At 38.2% G+C, this 22,925-nt stretch overlaps 1 protein-coding gene across 8 annotated transcripts in view; it reads left to right on the top strand.

The window, feature by feature from the left end:
• Nucleotides 1-22,925, top strand: part of STXBP5L (syntaxin binding protein 5 like) — a 553,599-nt gene that overhangs the window by 519,378 nt on the left and 11,296 nt on the right. For 6 of the 8 annotated variants that reach the window (XM_037836387.1, XM_037836395.1, XM_037836407.1 and 3 more), the window contains 3 exons: nucleotides 11,725-12,085; nucleotides 15,612-15,777; nucleotides 17,405-17,516. In XM_037836387.1, the coding sequence (XP_037692315.1) occupies nucleotides 11,725-12,085; nucleotides 15,612-15,777; nucleotides 17,405-17,516 (639 nt within the window). Of the gene's footprint in view, nucleotides 1-11,724; nucleotides 12,135-15,611; nucleotides 15,778-17,404; nucleotides 17,517-22,925 lie in introns of those variants that run through there. The other 2 variants (XM_037836440.1, XM_037836430.1) reach the window with 1 other exon arrangement.

Consider the following 22,925-nt stretch of genomic DNA (forward strand, 5'->3'; position numbering starts at 1 on the left):
ATTGTAATGGCTATCTCCAAACTTTGAGATGCTGATCCCTTAGTGTATAACCTGATTGGTCTCTGGAACATTGGGTATCTGTGTGACACCTGAAACTCAGAGCTAGAGTTCGACAGATATGAATGTCAGTATTAGCACCTACAGCAACTGTTAAAGAAAAAAAAAAAAGCTGAAAAAGAGCCCAGACTTCAGTTAGTGATATGAATGAAGCAGATTTGGTTAAGACTAGGGCAAACCAGTCCAAAGGGTAAAGGTCAAAACTGACTGTGTTTTAGAACTTCAACTTCCATGTGAGACCAAGGGAAGAGATGTCTATTTGGTGCAGGATCTATATTTTCTAAACAGTATAACTTTACAGTCAGTTTGTTCAAACACCACTATTACATGGAACTTTGAATAGGAAGTGAGATATGGTAGGTTAGTATAGGTTACAGTGAAGTAGTGACACATTCCAAAGTAATTTGGGCGGAGGATAAAAATATATTTACAAGGCCCCCCCTGAGGAGCTGGGGGAAATGTAGAAGTGTTGTACTTCCTCACCTGGACTGATGTTGAAATTATCACAAACATTGAGGACTGGTGTGGTGGTTTGATGTGCTGAGCCCTCTATCATGGGGCTTGTCCTTATGATGCTCATTACTGCAAAGGAGAAGCTAAACTTGCATATAACTGTGCCTAAGGGTCTCCCCCGGAGTGCCTCTTTGTTGCTTAGATGTGGCTCTCTCTCTCTAACTAAGCCACCTTGACAGGGGAATCTCACTGCCCTCCCCTCTATGTGGGACCTGACGCTCAGGGGTATAAATCTCCCTGGCAACATGGGATATGACTCCCAGGGATGAATCTGTACCCAGCTTCATGGGATTGAGAACATCTTCTTGACCAAAAGGGGAATGCGAAATGAACCAAAATAAAGTTTCCATGACTGAGAGATTTCAAATGGAGTCAAGAGGTCACTCTGGTGCACATTCTTATGCACTATTTAGATAATACCTCCTAAGTTTTAATGTATTGGAATAGCTAGAAGCAAGTACCTGAAACTATCAAACTCCAACCCAGTAGTCTGGACTCCTGAAGATGATTGTATAACAATGTAGATTACAAGGGGTGACTGTGTGATTGTGAAAACCTTATGCATCACACACCCTTTATCTAGTGTATGAATGGATGAGTAGAAAAATAGGTGGAATGGGGGGATGATTTGGGTATTCTTTTTTACTTTTATTTTTATTTTTCTTCTGATTCTTTCTGGTGTAAGGAAAATGTTCAAAAATAGATTGGAGTGATGAATGCATAGCTATATGATGGTACTATGAACAGTTGATTGTACACCATGGATGATTGTATGGTATGTGAATAAATTTCAATAAAACTGAATTTAATTAAAAAAAAATCAAAGTACGGCACAGAAATCAGTGGGAACAAGAAATGAGAATGGTGCTGTCCAATCTGATTCTATGGTTTGAAAACCTGTGCTGTGCCCAACAAGCATACATCCCTTTAGTAAGTAATTGTGGTCATTTAAGAATGAAATTAAAATATCTTTTCTTTCAAAAAAAAGATCAATTGTCCACAGATGAGAGGGTCTATTTCTGAACTCTCAATTCTATTCCATTGGTCAGTGTATCTGTCTTTATGCCAACACCATGCTGTTTTCACCACTGTAGCTTTGAAGTATGCTTTAAGGTCAGGTAGTATGAGGTCTCCCACTTTGTTCCTCTTCCTCAAGATATTTTTGACCATTTGGGGCACCCTGCCCCTCCAAATAAATTTGGTTATTGGTTTTCCTATTTCTGCAAAGTAAGTTGTTGGGATTTTAATTGATATTGCATTGAATCTATAAATCAGTTTAGGTAGAATTGAACATCTTAACTATATTTAGTCTTCTATCCATGAACACAGTATGTTCTTCAGTTTTTTTTTAGATCTTGTTTGATTTCTTTTAGAAGTTTCTTGTTTTCTCTGTATACATATTTTGTGGCCTTGGTTAAGTTTATTCCTAAATACTTGATCCTTTTGGTTGTTATTGTAAATGAATTTTTTTCTTCCTTTTCTCCTCCTGTTGTCTTTATTTCTGTATAGGAAAACTACTGATTTTTGGATGTTAATCTTGTAGCCTGCAATTTGGCTGTATTCATTAATTAGCTCGAGTAGCTGTGCTGTAGATTTTTGGGGATTTTCTACTTACAGGATCATGTCATCTGCAAACAGTGAAAGTTTTACTTCTTCCTCTCCAATTTGGATCTCTTTTATTTCATTTTCTTGACTAACTGTTTTAGGTAGAACTTCCAGCACAATGTTGAATAACAATGGTAACAGTGGGCATCCCTGTCTTGTTCCTGATCTTAGAGGGAAAGTGTTCAGGTTTTCCCCATTGAGTATGATGTTAGCTGTGGGTTTTTCATATATTGCCTTTATCATATTGAGAAAGTCCCCTTCTATTCCTATCCTTTGAAGTGTTTTCATCAAGAAAGGATGTTGAATTTTGTCAAATGCCTTTTTTGCATAGATCAAGATGATCATGTAGTTCTTCTCCTTTGATATATTGATGTGGTTTACTACATTAATTGATTTTCTTGTGTTGAATCAGCCTTGCATACCTGGAATAAATCCTATCTGGTCATGGTGTATAATTCTTTTATGTGCTGCTGGATTTGATTTGCAAGTATTTTGTTGAGGATTTTTGCATTTATACTCCTTAAAGAGATTGGTCTATAATTTTCTGTTTTGTAGTATCTTTGTCTGACTTTGGTATTAGGGTGATGTTGGCTTCATAGAATGAGTTAGGTAGCTTCTAACTTCAATTTTCTGAACAGTTTGAGCAGGATTGGCACTAATTGTTTCTTGAATGCTTGGTAGTATTCACATGTGAAGCCATCTGGTCCTAGGCTTTTCTTGTTGGGAGCTTTTTGATGACTGACTCAATCTCTTAACTTGTGATCGGTTTGTTGAGGTTGTCTGTTTCTTCTTGAGTCATTGTTGGTTGTTGTTGCTTTTCTAGGAAGTTGTCCATTTCATCTAAGTTGTATAATTTATTAGCATATAGTTGCTCATAGTATCTTCTCATTATCTCCTTTATTTCTGTGGGGTCAGTATTTATGTCCCCTTTCCCATTTCTGATTGTGTTTATTTGTATCTGCTCGCTCTCTCTCTCTCTCTCTCTCTCTTTCTCACCTAGCTAAGCGTCCATCGATTTTATTGATTTTCTCAAAGAACGAACTTCTGGTTTTGTTGATTCTCTCTATTGTTTTCCTGTTCTCAATTTCATTTATTTCTGCTCTAGCCTGTATTATTTCAGTTTGCTTTGGGTTTAGTTTGCTGTTCTTTCTCTAGTTCTTCCAGGTGAACAGTTAATTCCTCAATTTTTTCTCTTCTCTTTTAATATAGGCATTTAATGTAATAAATTTCCCTCTCAGCACTGACTTTGCTGCATCCCATAAGTCTTGATATGTTGTATTTTCATTTTCATTTGCCTTGAGGTATTTACTAATTTCTCTTGTAATTTCTTCCTTACCCACTGGTTGTCTAAAAGTGTGTTATTTAGTTTCCATATATTTGTGTGTTTTCCAACCTTCTACCTGTAACAGACTTCCAACTTCATTCCATTAATATCTGAGAAGGTGTTTTGTATAATATCACTTTTTTTTTAATTTGTTGAGACTTGCTTTGTGACACAACATGTGCTCTATCCTAGAGAATGATCCATGAGCACTTGAGAAAAATGTGTATCCTGCTGTTGTGAGGTATAGTGCTCTATAAATGTCTGTCAAGTCTAGTTCACTTATTGTACAATTCAACATCTGTGTCCTTATTGATCCTCTGTCTAGATGTTCTATCCATTAATGATAGCGGTGTATTGAAGTCTCCAGCTATTATTATAGAGGTGTCTACTACTTCTCCCTTCAATGTTATCAGTGTTTGCCTCATGTATTTTGGGGAATGCTGGCTCAGTGCATAAATATTTTTGATTGTTATGTTTTCTTGATAAATTTTCCCTTTTAGTAATATATGGTATCTTTCTTTGTCTTTGTTAGTTGTTTTACATTTGAAGTCTAATTTGTCTGATATTAATATAGCTACTCCCACTTTTTTCTGGTTGTTTTTGCATCCTTTCACTTTCAGCTTATTTTTGTCCTTATGTCTAAAGCAAGTTTCCTGTAGACAGCATATAGATAGGTCTTGTTTTTTAATCCATTCTGCCAGTCTATGCCTTTTTATAGGGAGTTTAATCCATTAACATTTAGTGTTATTACTGTAAGGGCAGTACTTTCTGCTACATTTTGTTTTTTAGATTTTATATGTCATATCTTATTTTTTCTCTCTCTCCTTTTACCCTTCTGGATAGTTTTAATTTCTACACTCTTCTCTAAAGCTCTCTCTCCTGTCTTTTCCTATAAGCCTGTGGCACTCCCTTCAATATTTCTTGAAGCGCAGGTCTCTTATTCACAAACTCTCTCAGTGTCTGTCTGTCTGAAAATATTTTAATCTCTCCTCATTTTTTTTAAATTTTATTTTGAAATAAATTCAAAGTTATAGGAATAGTTGCAAAAACATACAAACCCCATACACAGGACTCCAGCATACCCTGACCTCCCTCCCCCAATACCCCAATCCACCAACTTTAACATCCTGTCACACCATTTCTTTCTTTCCCTCCCTCCCTCCCTCCCTATCATCCATCATCTATTGCTCTGTCTTCTGAACCTATGAGAGCAAGCTTCACACATCCTTGAACAAACACTGTAATTCACATATACAATTCCTATGAACAAGAACATTCTTTTATGCAATCCCATTAAGCACAGCTAAGAAGTTCAAGAAATTCAACATTGATACAAAGCTTACATTCTATATTTCCTTTTTTTTTTTTTTTTCCTTATGTCTCAACTGTGTCCCTTTGAGCCTCCTGTCCTCCATCCTCAGATCCCATCCAGGATCATCCTTGGCATTCAATTGTCATCTATTTAGACTGTCTTTTTTTTTTTTTTCAATTGTGGAAACTATATGCAGCCTAAAACTTCCCATTCCACCCCCACCCTAGCATGCCATTAGTGAGATTAATCTCATTTAGAATGTTGCAATGCATCACCTTCCCACCTTCCACTACTAGAGATTTCCCTTCACCTCAAACAGCAACCCTACACTCATTTCTTAACTCCCCATTGCCCCTTCCCCCACTTCTCATAACCCATACTCTACTTTTCATCTCTATGGTCATATTCTCTGATAATTTCTTTGTGTTTACTGTGGGGCTTAAATTTAACCTCTTAAATCCATAACAATCTTGTTTTTCTTTGATACCAACTTAACTTCAATAGGACACATAAACTATGTTCCTATACTCCTCCATTCCCCCACCTTTATATAGTTGTCTAAAATTACATATTTTACATTGAGTTCAAAACCACTGATTTGTCGTTAGAGTTTGTGTACTTTATATCATGTAGGAAGTAAATAGTGGAGTTACAAATCAAAAATTATTGACTTCTATTTGTATTCCATTGTGGTCAGAGATTGTGCTTTGAATATTTTCAATTGTTTTGTTTTGTTTTTTTAATTTATTGAGGCTTGTTTTATGTCCCAGCATATGGTCTATTCTGGAGAAAGATCCGTGATCACTAGAGAAAAATGAGTGTACTGGTGATTTGGGATGTAAGGTTCTATATATGTCTGTTAAAATTCTCTATATCTCTCTCTACTTTTTTTGTTTCTCTGTCAGTAGGGCTCCCTTTAGTATCTGAAGTAGGGCAGGTCTTTTATTGGCAAAATCTCTCAGCATTCGTTTGTCTGTGAAAAATTTAAGGTCTCCCTCAAATTTGAAGGAGAGTTTTGCTGGATAAAGTATTCTTGGTTGGAAATTTTTCTCTCAGAATTTTAAATATGCCATGCCACTGCCTCTCACCTCCATGGTGGCTGCTGAGTAGTCACTACTTAGTCTTATGTTCTTTCCTTTGTATGTGGTGAATTGCTTTTGTCTTGCTGCTTTCAGAACTTGCTTCTTCTCTTCAGTATTTGACAGTCTGATCAGAATATGTCTTGGAGTGGGTTTATTTGGATTTATTCTATTTGAGGTTCACTGGGCATTTATGCTTTGTGCATTTATATTGTGTAGAAGTTTTGGGAAGTTTTCCCCAACAATTTCTTTGAATACTCTTTCTAGATCTTTACCCTTCTCTTCCCCTTCTGGGACACCAATGAGTCTTAATTTGGACATTTTATTTTATCTATCATATCCCTGAGATCCATTTCAATTTTTTCAATTTTTTTCCCCATTCTTTCTTTTGTTCTTTCATTTTCTGTTCTGTGGTCCTCTAGGACTCTGAGTTGTTGTTCAACTTCTTCTAATCTTGTATTATAAGTATCCAGAATCTTTTTAATTTGGCCAACAGTTTCTTTTATTTCCATAAGATCTTCTTTTTTTTATTTACTCTTACAATTTCTTCTTTATGCCCTTCTACGGTCTTCTTTATGTCCTTTATATCCTGTGCCATGTTCTTCTTCATGTCCTTTATATCCTGTGCCATGCTCCCATTCTTTGATTGTAGTTCTTTGATTAATTGTGCCAAGTACTGTGTCTCTTCTGATATTTTGATTTGGGTGTTTGGGATTGGGTTCTCCATATCGTCTGGTTTTATCATATGCTTTAAGATTTTCTATTGTTTTTGGCCTCTTGGCATTTGCTTTGCTTGATAGGGTTCTTTCAAGTTGTAAAAAATACAACTTGTGGGGTGTGTGTCTGGGTGGTTAGGGAGGCAGGGCATCTTTAATAATCAAACCTCCCAGGTGGTCCCAGAGATTCAAGGTTGTTGCAAGATTCTAAGCCTTCATTTCAGTTTTGCCCAGATTATGGCATTGACGTAGCATCCCTGGGTTTTCCAAGCAGGCCCCCCTTCTCAGCTGTGATCTTCCAGGACCTCTGCTGAGGGAAAGCTGTGCTATGTCACAAGTGTGCGCCATCCCTCAAGGGAAGCCCCGGGCTGCCGGGCCGTGCAGGGGTGTTCCCAGCCTGATGCAAAGATGGCTGAATGGGTCATCTCAACCCCCCCCCCCCCCCCCCGCTTTTCTCACAGCTCTGCCTTCCCAGCTCCGGGACAGCTAGCTGTGTATGCACCCTAGGCCACTATCCATGGCCGATATTGTGGCATGTGCATGGTGACTTGGGATACACTCCCTGTCACACTGGGTTTCCTGGCGCAGATCTGGGCTGTGGGTATGGCCCCAGGGAGGAGTGTCTCCAGCCCACCAGGGAGCTGGCTGCAAGCAGCGTGGTTTCTTTCTCCTTTTGGCTCTCCCCTCTGCCCCCCAGCCCTGAGGGAATCAGCAGCTGTCTATCCTCCACACCAGACACCGAGAGGTTGGCACAGCCCGCTCCTGCCGTGCTTCACTGTGTGGTTCTCACCATCGTAACTGCAGCCGCTCCTGGGTTTTTTTGTTTTTTGTTTTGTTTTAAAGAACTAGTCCATCTCCAAATGCCAACCTCCAGTTTCCCCACACTGCAGCACAGCCACAGGGCTTTCAGCTGGCTTACTCACTCATTTCAGAATGCAGACTCCCAGTTTCACCAAGTGCATGTCCCTGTGGTTTTAGCAGACCTTGTCCAGCTGGTGCATCGCTGAAACTGGTGTTCTGGGTCACTTTCTGGTTTTTATCTGGTATTTTTCGCAGAGGTGTTTTTTTGCCCTGTCTCACCTAGCCACCATCTTAGGTTCTCGTCTCTCCCTCATTTTTGAAAGACAGTTTTTCCAAATAAAGAATTCTTCATTGGCAGTTTTTCTCTTTAAGTATCCTAAATATATCAGACCACTGCCTTCTCACCTCCATGGTTTCTGCAGGGAAATCTGTACATAGTCTTATCGAGCTTCCCTTGTATGTGATGGATCACTTTTCTCTTGCTGCTTTCATAATTCTCTCTTTGTCTTTGACATTGGACAGTCTGATCAGTAAGTGTCTTGTAGTGGGTCTATGGGGATCTATTCTGTTTGGGGTATGCTACACTTCTTGAATCTCTAATTTTATGTCTTTCATAAGAGTTGGAAATTTTTCGGTAATTATTTTTTCTGTTATGCTTTTTGCCCCTTTTCCCTTCTCTTCTCCTTCTAGGACACCCATAACACATATATCCATGCACTTCGTGTTATCATTCAATTCCCTAAGACCCTGCTCATATGTTTCCATTCTTTTCCCTATCTGTTCCCTTGTGTGTAGGACTTCAGATGTCCTATCTTCTAGTTCACTTTGCCCTTCTTCTGCCTCTTCAAATCTGGTATTGTAAGTCCCCATTGTGTTTTTCATCTCTTCTGTGTGCCTTTCATTCCCATAAGCTCTGCCATTTGTTTTTGTCATACTTTCGAGTTCTCCTTATGTTCACCCAATGTCTTCTTTATATCCTTCATCTCTTTTGCCGTATCTTCCCTCCCCTCATTGATTTGATTTTTTAATTGATTTAGGATATTTGTTTGATTATTAATTAGTTATTTCAGTTCCTGTATCTCAGTTGAAGTGTTAGTTTGTTCCTTTGGCTGGCCCATATTTCCTAGTATGGCTCATTATTTTTAGCTGCCTAGGCATCTGATTTTCTTGTTTAATTTACTCTGGAACTCTTTTCATCTCTTTTACCTAGAGTATTCTTGTTGTATGGCTTCGTTCTCTATCCTTTGGTGTTCAGTTCAACTTATTCTAGACATCTAACATAGCTTATGTTTAGTTGATCAGATTTTTTCACCTCTTGTTTTTCTGTATCTTGCCCTGCCTCTATGTAACCTTTTTATGAGAGGGTCTCCTCAGATATGATCGGCCCCAGTCAGATTTTCCCAGTCCAGACAGGCTCAGGTCTCAGGAAGAGGGTATGGAGTTTCCCTCAGAGTGAGACCCTCCTGTGGAGCCTCTAGACTGTGCTTTTCCTGTGCTTTCCAGCAAGTGGCAGTTGTCAACCCACAGCTCCCCACCAGTGTAAAGAGTTGTCACAGGTGCCTTTAATTCTCCATAGGCCCTGTCCCTGCAAGGAGCATGGCTGACTCAGGCTGGTTTCTGTTTTCCAGCCCCTGGGGTCTGATTTCTCTGAAGGAGGGCCACTACTTGAGTTGGGCCCTGTCCCCTCTTATGGGGGGGGGGGCATGTTATGCCCTTTAACGTGTCTGCCCTTCTAGACTCATTGCTTTGTCTTTCAGACCTATCTTAACTCTGCCCTTGCCTGGGTCCATGCCAGTTGCAAATATCTGAGGACTTCTGTAATGAGCTACTTTGAATAGTTATTTCAAAAAAATAAATCCCTTTTCAAGGCCTTTCCCCAGCCCCCAAGTTTTGTCATTCCCAGTATGGATTGTTTAAAGATCTGCCCTTTAGGCTATAATCTCTTTCACCTGGATAGTTACTCTCAGACAACTTTAATTCTTAATTCCACCCTTGCCAGGGACAGTGCTTTGATGGGCTTTTAAAAAGTAAAAAGATAAAGAGTCAGAGAACAAGAAAGAAAGAAAAACTTTTCAGAACTGGACCCCAGCTCCCTGGGTTTGGGAGCCAGAGCCCAAATTGGTACCCATCTCTAGGTGCCCCTATTTCTTGGAACCCAGCCCTTTTCCAGTTTTCTGAACATCTTCAACTCCAAAAGTCTCTGTTTCTTTTGTTATTGTTGTCAGCCCCGCCTCCTCTGCTGGACAGATTCCTCCCAGCTCCTTTTGTGCCCACTCCTGGTTTATCTCGGCTTGGAGGAGGGTATGGAGTTTCCCTGAGAGTGAGACCCTCCTGTGGAGCCTCTAGACTCTGTGCTTTTCCTATATTTTCCAGCAGGTGGTACAGTCCAAATTTGTTAATTAATTCTGCAATTAGGGCTGGATTGAGCCCCCTCCTTGCTCCCAGCACAGATTTTTTTCTTTTTCCTTTGAGGAAACAGCTCCAACACAGTCTGCGATGCCTTGGGGGAGGGGTGCCAAGTTTTTCACTGCAATCTCAGGCATTCCACCCATTCCACATTTCCGGGACTCCACAGAAGTCCCGGAAAACACGGCTGTTCCAGACAGTTCCTGGCTATTTACCAGATGCCCTAGAGGAGTAACTCACATCCCATAAGTTTTGATATTTTGTGTTCTTCTTTACATTTTCCTTGAGATATTTACTGATTTCTCTTGCAGTTTCTTCTTTGACTCATTGATTGTTTATGAGTGTATTGTTTAACTTCCAGACATTTGTGAATTTTCCAGCTCTCTGCCTGTTTTTGGTTTCCAACTTCATTCCATTATGGTCAGAGAAGATGCTTTGTATAATTTCAATCTTTTTAAATGTATTGAGACTTGTTTTGTGATCCAGCTTGTGGTCTACCCTGGAGAATGATCCATGTGCACTTGAGATGAATATATATCCTGCTGTTTGGGGGTACAGTGCTCTGTACATATCTCTTATATCTAGTTCATTTATCATATTGTTCAAGTTCTCTGTTTCCTTATTGATCTTCTGTCTAGATGTTCTGTCTATTGAAGAGAGTGGTATATTGAAGTCTCCAATTATTATTTTAGAGACATTCTATTTCTCCCTTCAGTTTTGCCAGTTTTTGCTTCATGTATTTTGGGGCACCCTGGTTAGGTGCATAAATATTATGTTTGTTGTTTCTTCTTGGTAGATTGCCCCTTTAATTAGTGTATAGTGTCCTTCTTTGTCTCTTGTAACAGCTTTTGACTCAACATCTAATTTGTCCAATATTAAGATAGCTATCCAAGCTCTTTTTTGGTTACCATTTGCATGGAATATCTTTTCCCATCCTTTCACTTTCAACCTATGTGTGTCTTTGGGTCTAAGGTGATTCTCTTGGAAACAACATATGCTTGGATCATGCTTTTTCTATAGTCTGCATCCACGACAGGAGTGACCCAGGTTGTGCTGCCTCTGTGTGACTCCCAAATGCATGGGACTATATAAGGTGGGGTTAACATTCTTACTCTTGTCAAGGAACAAAGGAGAGAAAGGGCTGCTAGGACACTGCTTAGGGGAGAGTCTGGCAATGTCCAAAGGTCACTGTAGCACAAGTTACCCCTAAACTTTATAGTATCTTTTGCTCACGACTAGCAGAAACACACCCACAGGTAATGATCTGGCATGCATATTCAAAGTTGGAGAGTCCAGGTTACAGGTGAGTAAACCCTTTTCTGCATAAAGATGCATACGCCTGCTTAGGAGCTGAAGGTTTTCTTTTTTCCATACAGTTAAAATTGCTAGCATGAATACTAGATGTTGAAATTTGATGAAATTTACACTGAGTATTCAGTTTCAGAAGGAAAAGCATTTTATAACAAATGAGCCTGCAAATAAGAAAAGGGAATCAGACGACGATAATTTTTTTCAATTTAATTTATTTTAGTAAATGAAAGTTATTCATTTTATTAAATTTCCTTTTTAGAAAAGAATTTTAAGGGGGGCCATATAGCATAGTGAAAGAATACTGGATTAGGAGTCAGGAAACCTGAGTTCTAAGCCAGTCTCAGCCATTAACTTTCTATTTTACCTGGCCCATAATGACAAGATTTGACAAGTTGATGTCTTAGGCTCCTTTTAGACCTAACATTCTATGATTCCAAGTTATTACAATTGATGAATTCACAAATCTACTTGTATATCACCACAATATTATGACACTATATATATAAATTATCTTAATATGAAACACTCTTTGTCTGTAGATGAATAACAGCTGGTTTAGAAGGAATTTCACATGCCAGTGATGTGAAATTGTTTTTATAGGTACGTTCCTGTCATTGAAAGGAGCTGTGCTAACATTCTCCTGTATGAACCGAACTGGCACGTTAATGCAACCACCATATGAAGTTTGGAGGGATCCTAACCACGTAGATGAAAATGAAAAATCTTGGAGAAGGAAACTGGTTTTGAACTCCCCCTCTCTATCCCAAGAAATAGGAGATCATCAGTATACAATAATATGCTCTGAAAAACAAGCCAAAGTCTTCTCACTGCCTTCTCAGACTTGCCTTTATGTTCATAACATCACTGAGACATCTTTTATACTACAAGCAGATGTGGTGGTCATGTGTAACAGTGCCTGCTTGGCATGCTTTTGTGCCAATGGGCATATCATGATAATGAGGTACTTGCCTTCTTTATATATTATCTGGTCATCACAACAGTGCCAGTAAGGTAGAATTCTGAAAAGTCTATGTGTAATATACGAGATGTTAGCAAGAAGCAACCTGAAATCCTTGTTTCATTATGTTTGTGAATGTTGTGGGGTTTTGTTTTGTTTTGTTTCGGCTAAAAATTCTTGGCATTGTGAATGAAATATGTATTTTAATTGACATCAGAGGAATCAAAGATTGATTTCCAGTCATGCATATATTCATTCAACATTTTTTGCAGATCCAATAAAGCAGATTGAGAAGTCATCAGAGAAATAGGAAAACAATCAAAATGGTACAGCTTAGGAGACAAGAGTATCAAAAAAATTGGAGGTGGACAAGATGTAGTCAAGTATACCAGAGAGATCAAAGAATTTTGGTACAGATCTGGCAACTAGTAGGATATTAGCGATCTTTGAGAAAACAAAATCTGAGGAGCATGGGAGGCAAAAACTGAATTTCCAAGGGGGCAAGAATAGAGGCAGTCGTATAGACCAGGTGGCAGCAAACTATAACCCAGGCCCATAAATAAGGTTATTTTGGAGCACAACCATGCCCATTTGTTTACATGTTGCCTGTGGCTTCTTTTGCATTACAAAGGCAGAATTGACTAGTTACAACAGAGACCACAGGGCTTACAAAGCCTAAAATATTTACCATAGGACCCTTTACAAAAAAAGTTGGCTGACCCTTTATATGGATTATTCTTTAGGGAAATTTTATGGTAAAAAGAGAGATGAGAGACAGGAAAGTAATTCCAGTGAAACTAGATTTGGAGAGCGTTTTTGTTTTTATTGGCTTTTTTTTTTTTTTTAATAGGAGAGACATGAGCAATTTGTAAGCCAAGGGGAGATAGTAAAAGAGAAAGTTCTGAAAGAATAAAAACAAGCATTTTATGGTCTACTCATTCTCTTATATATCTGGTTTTCCCTTCCTCAAATTATTTTTAGAAATTACCAATGAAGGTCATTCCAATCTTTTTGGAAATGATGATGACTTAACTTCAAGACATGCCTCAGTTTTGAAAAAAAGAGAAAATCTGTGTGTGTATGTGTATCTCTGACACATATTCTCCCCTCCCCCAAACTAGTGTTTAGTCACTCAAAATTGTGTTACATTAAACTGTTATTATGACACAATTTCAAAGTTACCTTGAGATGATTGCTTACCCCATTTTGCAAAATGTTAGTTTCTTGTTTTCTCAAATGTTCTTATATATCTCTAATTTCTATTTAAATGAATATATGCTACTATTTACGTTTATGAGGAGAAAGATTTCTTGAGAAATGGAAAACAATTTAAAAAGCAACAGGACTTATTGATAAGATATCACAGTCTTCCTTTGCCCTTTGTAAGAGCTGCTTTACATGGCAATGGCTACTTTTATATTATGTCATAGTGTTCAAGTGTTTAGGAGGATCATCAAAAAATATTTGAAAAGGAAATGATTTCTACATGATTTTAATAATATATAAGGTGTGACTAGGAAATAATGATGTGCACTCTGCTGTGTGGCTTGAGGAACTGAATCCTGCAAATTGACATGCACCTGGCCTTGATCATCTTCCCAAGCTGAGTCTATCTCCAGAGTCTTTCCAGACCCTATCAGAACTTAATTGACCTGAGCCCAGTCTCCTCAAACCCTAGTTTTCTGATAGATGCCAGCTAACCAATGATTGCTTTTGTGTTAATGTACCCAGACCCAGACTTCACTACTCTCTGAGTATAGAGAGGGTAGAAGAGGTCTATCTGTGTATAAATTCTCAGGCTGGACTGTAAAAGCCATTTTTAGTGAGAAATGCCTTTAATTCTGACACTATTTCCTTGTAAAAATGTCCCTGCATGCAGAGTTTTAAAATCTTTTTTTCAGTTTTAAAAGCATTTGTTTCCTATCTCTTGGCAATTAACTTGCTTTTTCCCTTTTCCTACCTGAAGTGATTACACCTTATTTTCCTCCTTTTCTTGGCTTCTATTTATAATGCTAGATAGACAGTGTACCCCATCAGATACACTCCCTCACCTGTTAACTTGACTGAAGCTATCATAGAAGTGTGTTTAAGTGGGTTTGTTTTGGACTCATATCTTAAAAAGTTTAGTGACCTAAAGTGCTATAATAGCGCTATCCAATAGAAATGTAACATGGGCCACAGGGTGGGTCACATATGCAATTTGAGATTTTGTAGTAAATAGCCAAATTTTTAAAAGTAAAATGAAATAGGAGAAATTAATTTTAATAGTATATTGTGTTTAATCTCATATGTCCAAAATATTATTATTTCAACATGGTCATCAATATAAAAAAATCATTAAGATATTTTACATTCTTTTTCCATACTAAGTCTTTGAAATTCAGTGTGCAATTTACACCTACAGTGCATCTCAATTCAGACTAGCTACTTTTCACGTGCTCAGTGGCCACACATGGTAGTGACTACTACACTGGACAGCACAATGCTATTAGAACCTTATGAAAATCTTATTTCAATAGCACAGATTTCAGATTCCATTTTAAATAAATAGTAAGGTCCTAGAGCTCAAAGTATACTCACAAACTACTTTGATAAGTGAAATCAGGATTTTTTTTGGAACATGAAATAGATGCTGGTTTTCTGATCTGAGATAATTTAAAATTATTGTGCATAGTTTGAATAAGCAAGATGGTTTCAAAATGAGATTTAATTGCAAGTTTACTTTTTTTCCTTTTGACATTAAAGGTTTGATTAAAACACGAGACTGCTCCTCTTCAGTGTTTCTAAAGCTGTCTCTAAAGACAGAATCCAAAGGAACATGCTGATGAATATTTAAGTAAAGTCATTGGCTACAACATTAAGATTAGCATATAACCACTGGGTAAGACACTTCAAAATTGTGGTCTTCATTTGGACCTGCAAATTCTGATCCACTGTTTATAACTTATTCTCATTCCCTTGCAGCCTCTGTCGTGTTTATTAATCATGCCTTCAGTGAAATGGTTCCTAAGTTATAGATAATTTTTATTGCCTGTTTTTTGACAGAGTAAAGGAATGGAGAGCAAAGCCACTCCATTTTAGAGTGAGCTAGACCATGTCTCTGTCAGTGTATATCCTACTCAGGCTTAGGAATTTTACCTTAAAAACAGACAACAGATCAAGTATGCTGTCAGCCACTTTCTTGCTGTAGTATTTCTGCCATAATCAAAAACTATAGCCATATTGTAGAAACCTGTGAAATACTACAACAAGTGTCCCTGAGACTGCTGACCAGTGCATTTAATCCTTTGGGGACATTTGCTAAGTGTCTCTGTGGATTAAGAAAAAGAACTGAGCCCAGAAATTGTTTGTGTATATGATTTTACATGAAAGTCTAGCTCATTACCACTGAGCCTTCAAGAGGACAAAAAGAAACAGTTCTAAAATAGTGGTATAAAAGCCTTATGTAAGGATCTGCAAATTTTATACAGAGAAATTAAAAGCTTCTAACAACTTGAATAGGAAATATGAATTTGCTTTTTCCATTCAGCCTACCTAGTCTTCGCCCAATGTTGGATGTTAATTATTTGCCACTGACAGACATGAGGATAGCACGGACATTTTGTTTTACCAATGAAGGACAGGCATTATACCTTGTCTCTCCTACTGAAATTCAGCGATTAACATACAGCCAAGAAATGTGTGATAATCTACAGGTAGGTCAGGTACACTATTATTATTATTATCAATATTGTTATGAATATGTTATGTACATGTTATGGATAAACGTTGGACATGGTTGTAAAAAGAGAGAGAATGATAGTGGTGTCTGAGAGCTAAAATATTATTGGGCCACATAATAAATGTGCCTCTCCTGGAACATGTTTTCAATATATGTTCTTCATTGTGACCTTACCAAACTTTCAGTGTGATTCTAGGTATGCAGAGAATATAAAAAGAGGAAAGGAATGTGAAGTTAATCCATATTAATAGTTAATTTTTTGTTTATGTTCCTGTTGTTTGTTTGCCTGTAGAGAATCTGTGAAAGTTATAAACTCTCTCCCCAAGTGGTAAAAATATGTATGTACACACAAACATTCTACATACAGTTCAGGGAGTTTATGCATTTTTTTGAAGAAACCCTGATTTTAATTAACGGCTTCACAAATAAATACATATCTTGTGGGTTAGAATTGGGCTTTTTTTTTTTTTTTTGACCATTGTAAGCATAATCAAAAACAGGGTAGATATAAAAATCTATCTAACATTGGGAAAGTAAAAAATAGTCATAAAATTTTAAAAAAGAATTGTAGAGATTTATATAGTTCAACTCTTTCATTTTACAAATAAGGAAACCGAAAACCATTATAATATATAAATTAGGAGTGTAAGCTCTGAACTATTTGAGTTGCATTTTGACTCCCCCATTTGTGTGACTTTGGGCTTGTAATTTAACCCTTCTTTATGTTCTACCTTGGAGCATTGTTATGAAATTAAATAATTCATATAAAGCACAGAGCACAGTGCTTGGAACATAGTAAGTTTTTTATAAATAATAATAAATGTTTTTATTGTCATTATTATTGTTATTCAACAAATATTTACTGCTCTAGGAATGCAGTAAGAAACAAGATGCAAGTCCCTACCTGACCTGCTTTAGAAAGAGTTGGAGAGCAGGTTAAAAAGACAGATAACCAGAGCACATCAATTTAGTATATATCTATTTAGTGTGTAGGAAATGTAGTCTGAGCATCTGTATTTCTAACAAAATTCCCACGGTCATTATAAGACACACCAATTATTGAGAACAGTTGCACTGACCATGCAGTATCTATTTGAATCATTTAAATTATCTTGATTCATTTCATAACTGTTTACTTGTTAGAAAAATTGACCCAACCTTCTTCCACGTAACAAAAAGGGCTTCCTATTTCATAGGGGAGTCTACCCTCAATTTAGGGAAAGGAACCAGCTGGGAAAGAGGCTATAGTAGAGTCTATGGTAATGAAAAAAGAATCAGAAGTCTAGGTTGGTAGTCACTGATCATTGGTGGAGATTAATCCTGAGGTGAATATATCAGCATCCTATATAGAAGAGAGAAGAGCAGAGGGAAGGAAATGAGCATTTTAAAATGTCAGTTACTGAAGAAAGGAAGGAAAAAGAGGTGAAAGAGAAAGAACTGGCAGAGAAATGACAGACATGAGAATAAGGCAAAAATCACCAAGAAAAGATATGGAGAGCAGACTGTGGTTTCATAATGTGCTCTAACATGCTGCAGTGTTTCCTTTTCATCTTAATTTATGTTTAGCTGCTCTAATGCTTTTTTCTCTGAATTTGATACAGGACATGCTAGGAGATTTGTTTACTCCCATAGAGACACCAGAAGCTCAAAACAGAGGCTTTCTCAAGGGACTGTTTGGTGGAAGTGGACAAACATTTGACAGAGAAGAGCTCTGTAAGTAAACTCTTGGTTATAAAAATGTATCATAGAGGAGGCGGGGCAAGATGGCAGACTGGTGAGCTGTAGGTTTTAGTTACTCCTCCAGGAAAGTGGGTAAAAAGCCAGGAACTGCGTGGACTGGACACCACAGAGCAATCTGACTTTGGGCATATGTCATACAACACTCATGAAAATGTCGAACTGCTGAGATCAGCGAAATCTGTAAGTTTTTGCGACCAGGGGACCCGCGCCCCTCCCTGCCAGGCTCGGTCCCGTGGAAGGAGGGGCTGTCAGCTACGGGAAGGAGAAGGGAGAACTGCAGTGGCTGCTCTTATCGGAAACTCATTCTACTGATCCAGATTCCAACCATAGATAGACTGAGACCAGACACCGGAGAATCTGAGAGCTGCCAGCCCAGCAGAGAGGAGACAGGCATAGAAAAAAAAAAATAAAAATAACACGAAAAACTCCAAAATAAAAGCAGAGGATTTTTGGAGTTCTGGTGAACACAGAAAGGGGAAGGGCGGAGCTCAGGCCTTGAGGCGCATATGCAAATCCCGAAGAAAAGCTGATCTCTCTGCCCAGTGGACCTTTCCTTAATGGCCCTGGTTGCTGTGTCTATTAGCATTTCAATAACCCATTAGATCTCTGAGGAGGGCCCTTTTTTTTTTTTTTTTTTTTTTTTTTTTTAATCCTTTTTACTTTTTCTAAAACAATTACTCTAAGAAGCCCAATACAGAAAGATTCAAAGAATTGCAATTTGGGCACGTCAAGTCAAGAGCAGAACTAAGAGAGCTCTGAGACAAAAGGCAATAATCCAGTGGCTGGGAAAATTCACTAAACACCACAACTTCCCAAGAAAAGGGGGGCATCCGCTCACAGCCACCATCCTGGTGGACAGCAAACACTCCTGCCCATCGCCAGCCCCATAGCCCAGAGCTGCCCCAGACAACCCAGTGTGACGGAAGTGCTTCAAATAACAGGCACACACCACAATACTGGGCGTGGACATTAGCCTTCCCTGCAACCTCAGCTGATTGTCCCAGAGCTGGGAAGGTGGAGCAGTGTGAATTAACAAAGCCCCATTCAGCCATCATTTCAGCAGACTGGGAGCCTCCCTACACAGCCCAGCAGCCCAGAACTGCCCTGGGGGGATGGCACTCACCTGTGACATAGCACAGTCATCCCTCAACAGAGGACCCAGGGTGCACAGCCTGGAAGAGGGGCCCACTTGCAAGTCTCAGGAGCCATACGCCAATACCAAAGACTTGTGGGTCAGTGGCAGAGACAAACTGTGGCAGGACTGAACTGAAGGATTAGACTATTGCAGCAGCGTTAAAACTCTAGGATCATCATGGAGATTTGATTGTTAGGGCCACCCCCCCTCCCCGACTGCCCAGAAACACGCCCCACATACAGGGCAGGCAACACCAACTACACACGCAAGCTTGGTACACCAATTGGGCCCCACAAGACTCATCCCCCACTCACCAAAAAGGCTAAGCAGGGGAGAACTGGCTTGTGGAGAACAGGTGGCTCGTGGACGCCACCTGCTGGTTAGTTAGAGAAAGTGTACTCCACGAAGCTGTAGATCTGATAAATTAGAGATAAGGACTTCAATAGGTCTACAAACCCTAAAAGAACCCTATCAAGTTCAGCAAATGCCACGAGGCCAAAAACAACAGAAAATTATAAAGCATATGAAAAAACCAGACGATATGGATAACCCAAGCCCAAGCACCCAAATCAAAAGACCAGAAGAGACACAGCACATAGAGCAGCTACTCAAAGAACTAAAGATGAACAATGAGACCATAGTACGGGATATGAAGGAAATCAAGAAGACTCTAGAAGAGCATAAAGAAGACATTGCAAGACTAAATAAAAAAATGGATGATCTTATGGAAATTAAAGAAACTGTTGACCAAATTAAAAAGATTCTGGACACTCATAGTACAAGACTAGAGGAAGTTGAACAACGAATCAGTGACCTGGAAGATGACAGAATGGAAAATGAAAGCATAAAAGAAAGAATGGGGAAAAAAATTGAAAAAATCGAAATGGACCTCAGGGATATGATAGATAATATGAAACGTCCAAATATAAGACTCATTGGTGTCCCAGAAGGGGAAGAAAAGGGTAAAGGTCTAGGAAGAGTATTCAAAGAAATTGTTGGGGAAAACTTCCCAAATCTTCTAAACAACATAAATACACAAATCATAAATGCTCAGCGAACTCCAAATAGAATAAATCCAAATAAACCCACTCCGAGACATATACTGATCACACTGTCAAACACAGAAGAGAAGGAGCAAGTTCTGAAAGCAGCAAGAGAAAAGCAATTCACCACATACAAAGGAAACAGCATAAGACTAAGTAGTGACTACTCAGCAGCCACCATGGAGGCGAGAAGGCAGTGGCACGATATATTTAAAATTCTGAGTGAGAAAAATTTCCAGCCAAGAATACTTTATCCAGCAAAGCTCTCCTTCAAATTTGAGGGAGAGCTTAAATTTTTCACAGACAAACAAATGCTGAGAGAATTTGCTAACAAGAGACCTGCCCTACTGGAGATACTAAAGGGAGCCCTACAGACAGAGAAACAAAGACAGGACAGAGAGACTTGGAGAAAGGTTCAGTACTAAAGAGATTCGGTATGGGTACAATAAAGGATATTAATAGAGAGAGGGAAAAATATGGCAAACATAAACCAAAGGATACGATGGCCGATTCAAGAAATGCCTTCACGGTTTTAACGTTGAATGTAAATGGATTAAACTCCCCAATTAAAAGATATAGATTCGCAGAATGGATCAAAAAAAATGAACCATCAATATGTTGCATACAAGAGACTCATCTTAGACACAGGGACACAAAGAAACTGAAAGTGAAAGGATGGAAAAAAATATTTCATGCAAGCTACAGCCAAAAGAAAGCAGGTGTAGCAATATTAATCTCAGATAAAATAGACTTCAAATGCAGGGATGTTTTGAGAGACAAAGAAGGCCACTACATACTAATAAAAGGGGCAATTCAGCAAGAAGAAATAACAATCGTAAATGTCTATGCACCCAATCAAGGTGCCACAAAATACATGAGAGAAACACTGGCAAAACTAAAGGAAGCAATTGATGTTTCCACAATAATTGTGGGAGACTTCAACACATCACTCTCTCCTATAGATAGATCAACCAGACAGAAGACCAATAAGGAAATGGAAAACCTAAACAATCTGATAAATGAATTAGATTTAACAGACATCTACAGGACATTACATCCCAAATCACCAGGATACACATACTTTTCTAGTGCTCATGGAACTTTCTCCAGAATAGATCATATGCTGGGACATAAAACAAGCCTCAATAAATTTAAAAAGATTGAAATTATTCAAAGCACATTCTCTGACCACAATGGAATACAATTAGAAGTCAATAACCATCAGAGACTTAGAAAATTCCCAAACACCTGGAGGTTAAACAACACACTCCTAAACAATCAGTGGGTTAAAGAAGAAATAGCAAGAGAAATTGCTAAATATATAGAGACGAATGAAAATGAGAACACAACATACCAAAACCTATGGGATGCAGCAAAAAGCAGTGCTAAGGGGGAAATTTATAGCACTAAACGCATATATTAAAAAGGAAGAAAGAGCCAAAATCAAAGAACTAATGGATCAACTGAAGAAGCTAGAAAATGAACAGCAAACCTATCCTAAACCAAGTAGAAGAAAAGAAATAACAAGGATTACAGCAGAAATAAATGACATAGAGAACAAAAAAACAATAGAGAGGATAAATATCACCAAAAGTTGGTTCTTTGAGAAGATCAACAAGATTGACAAGCCCCTAGCTAGACTGACAAAATCAAAAAGAGAGAAGACCCATATAAACAAAATAATGAATGAAAAAGGTGACATAACTGCAGATCCTGAAGAAATTAAAAAAATTATAAGAGGATATTATGAACAACTGTATGGCAACAAACTGGACAATGTAGAAGAAATGGACAATTTCCTGGAAACATATGAACAACCTAGACTGACCAGAGAAGAAATAGAAGACCTCAACCAACCCATCACAAGCAAAGAGATCCAATCAGTCATCAAAAATCTTCCCACAAATAAATGCCCAGGGCCAGATGGCTTCACAGGGGAATTCTACCAAACTTTCCAGAAAGAACTGACACCAATCTTACTCAAACTCTTTCAAAACATTGAAGAAAAGGGAACACTACCTAACTCATTTTATGAAGCTAACATCAATCTAATACCAAAACCAGGCAAAGATGCTACAAAAAAGGAAAACTACTGGCCAATCTCCCTAATGAATATAGATGCAAAAATCCTCAACAAAATACTTGCAAATCGAATCCAAAGACACATTAAAAATATCATACACCATGACCAAGTGGGGTTCATTCCAGGCATGCAAGGATGGTTCAACATAAGAAAAACAATCAATGTATTACAACACATTAAAAACTCGAAAGGGAAAAATCAATTGATCATGTCAATAGATGCTGAAAAAGCATTTGACAAAATCCAACATCCCTTTTTGATAAAAACACTTCAAAAGGTAGGAATTGAAGGAAACTTCCTCAACATGATAAAGAGCATATATGAAAAACCCACAGCCAGCATAGTACTCAATGGTGAGAGACTGAAAGCCTTCCCTCTAAGATCAGGAACAAGACAAGGATGCCCGCTGCCACCACTGTTATTCAACATTGTGCTGGAAGTGCTAGCCAGGGCAATCCGGCAAGACAAAGAAATAAAAGGCATCCAAATTGGAAAAGAAGAAGTAAAACTGTCATTGTTTGCAGATGATATGATCTTATATCTAGAAAACCCTGAGAAATCAACGATACAGCTACTAGAGCTAATAAACAAATTTAGCAAAGTAGCGGGATACAAGATTAATGCACATAAGTCAGTAATGTTTCTATATGCTAGAAATGAACAAACTGAAGAGACACTCAAGAAAAAGATACCATTTTCAATAGCAACTAAAAAAATCAAGTACCTAGGAATAAACTTAACCAAAGATGTAAAAGACCTATACAAAGAAAACTACATAACTCTACTAAAAGAAATAGAAGCGGACCTTAAAAGATGGAAAAATATTCCATGTTCATGGATAGGAAGGCTAAATGTCATTAAGATGTCAATTCTACCCAAACTCATCTACAGATTCAATGCAATCCCAACCAAAATTCCAACAACCTACTTTGCAGACTTGGAAAAGCTAGTTATCAAATTTATTTGGAAAGGGAAGATGCCTCGAATTGCTAAAGACACCCTAAAAAAGAAAAATGAAGTGGGAGGACTTACACTCCCTGACTTTGAAGCTTATTATAAAGCCACAGTTGCCAAAACAGCATGGTACTGGCACAAAGATAGACATATAGATCAATGGAATC

Source organism: Choloepus didactylus, chromosome 1 (genome assembly GCF_015220235.1).
Source record: "Choloepus didactylus isolate mChoDid1 chromosome 1, mChoDid1.pri, whole genome shotgun sequence".
NCBI classification, from domain to species: domain Eukaryota; kingdom Metazoa; phylum Chordata; class Mammalia; order Pilosa; family Megalonychidae; genus Choloepus; species Choloepus didactylus.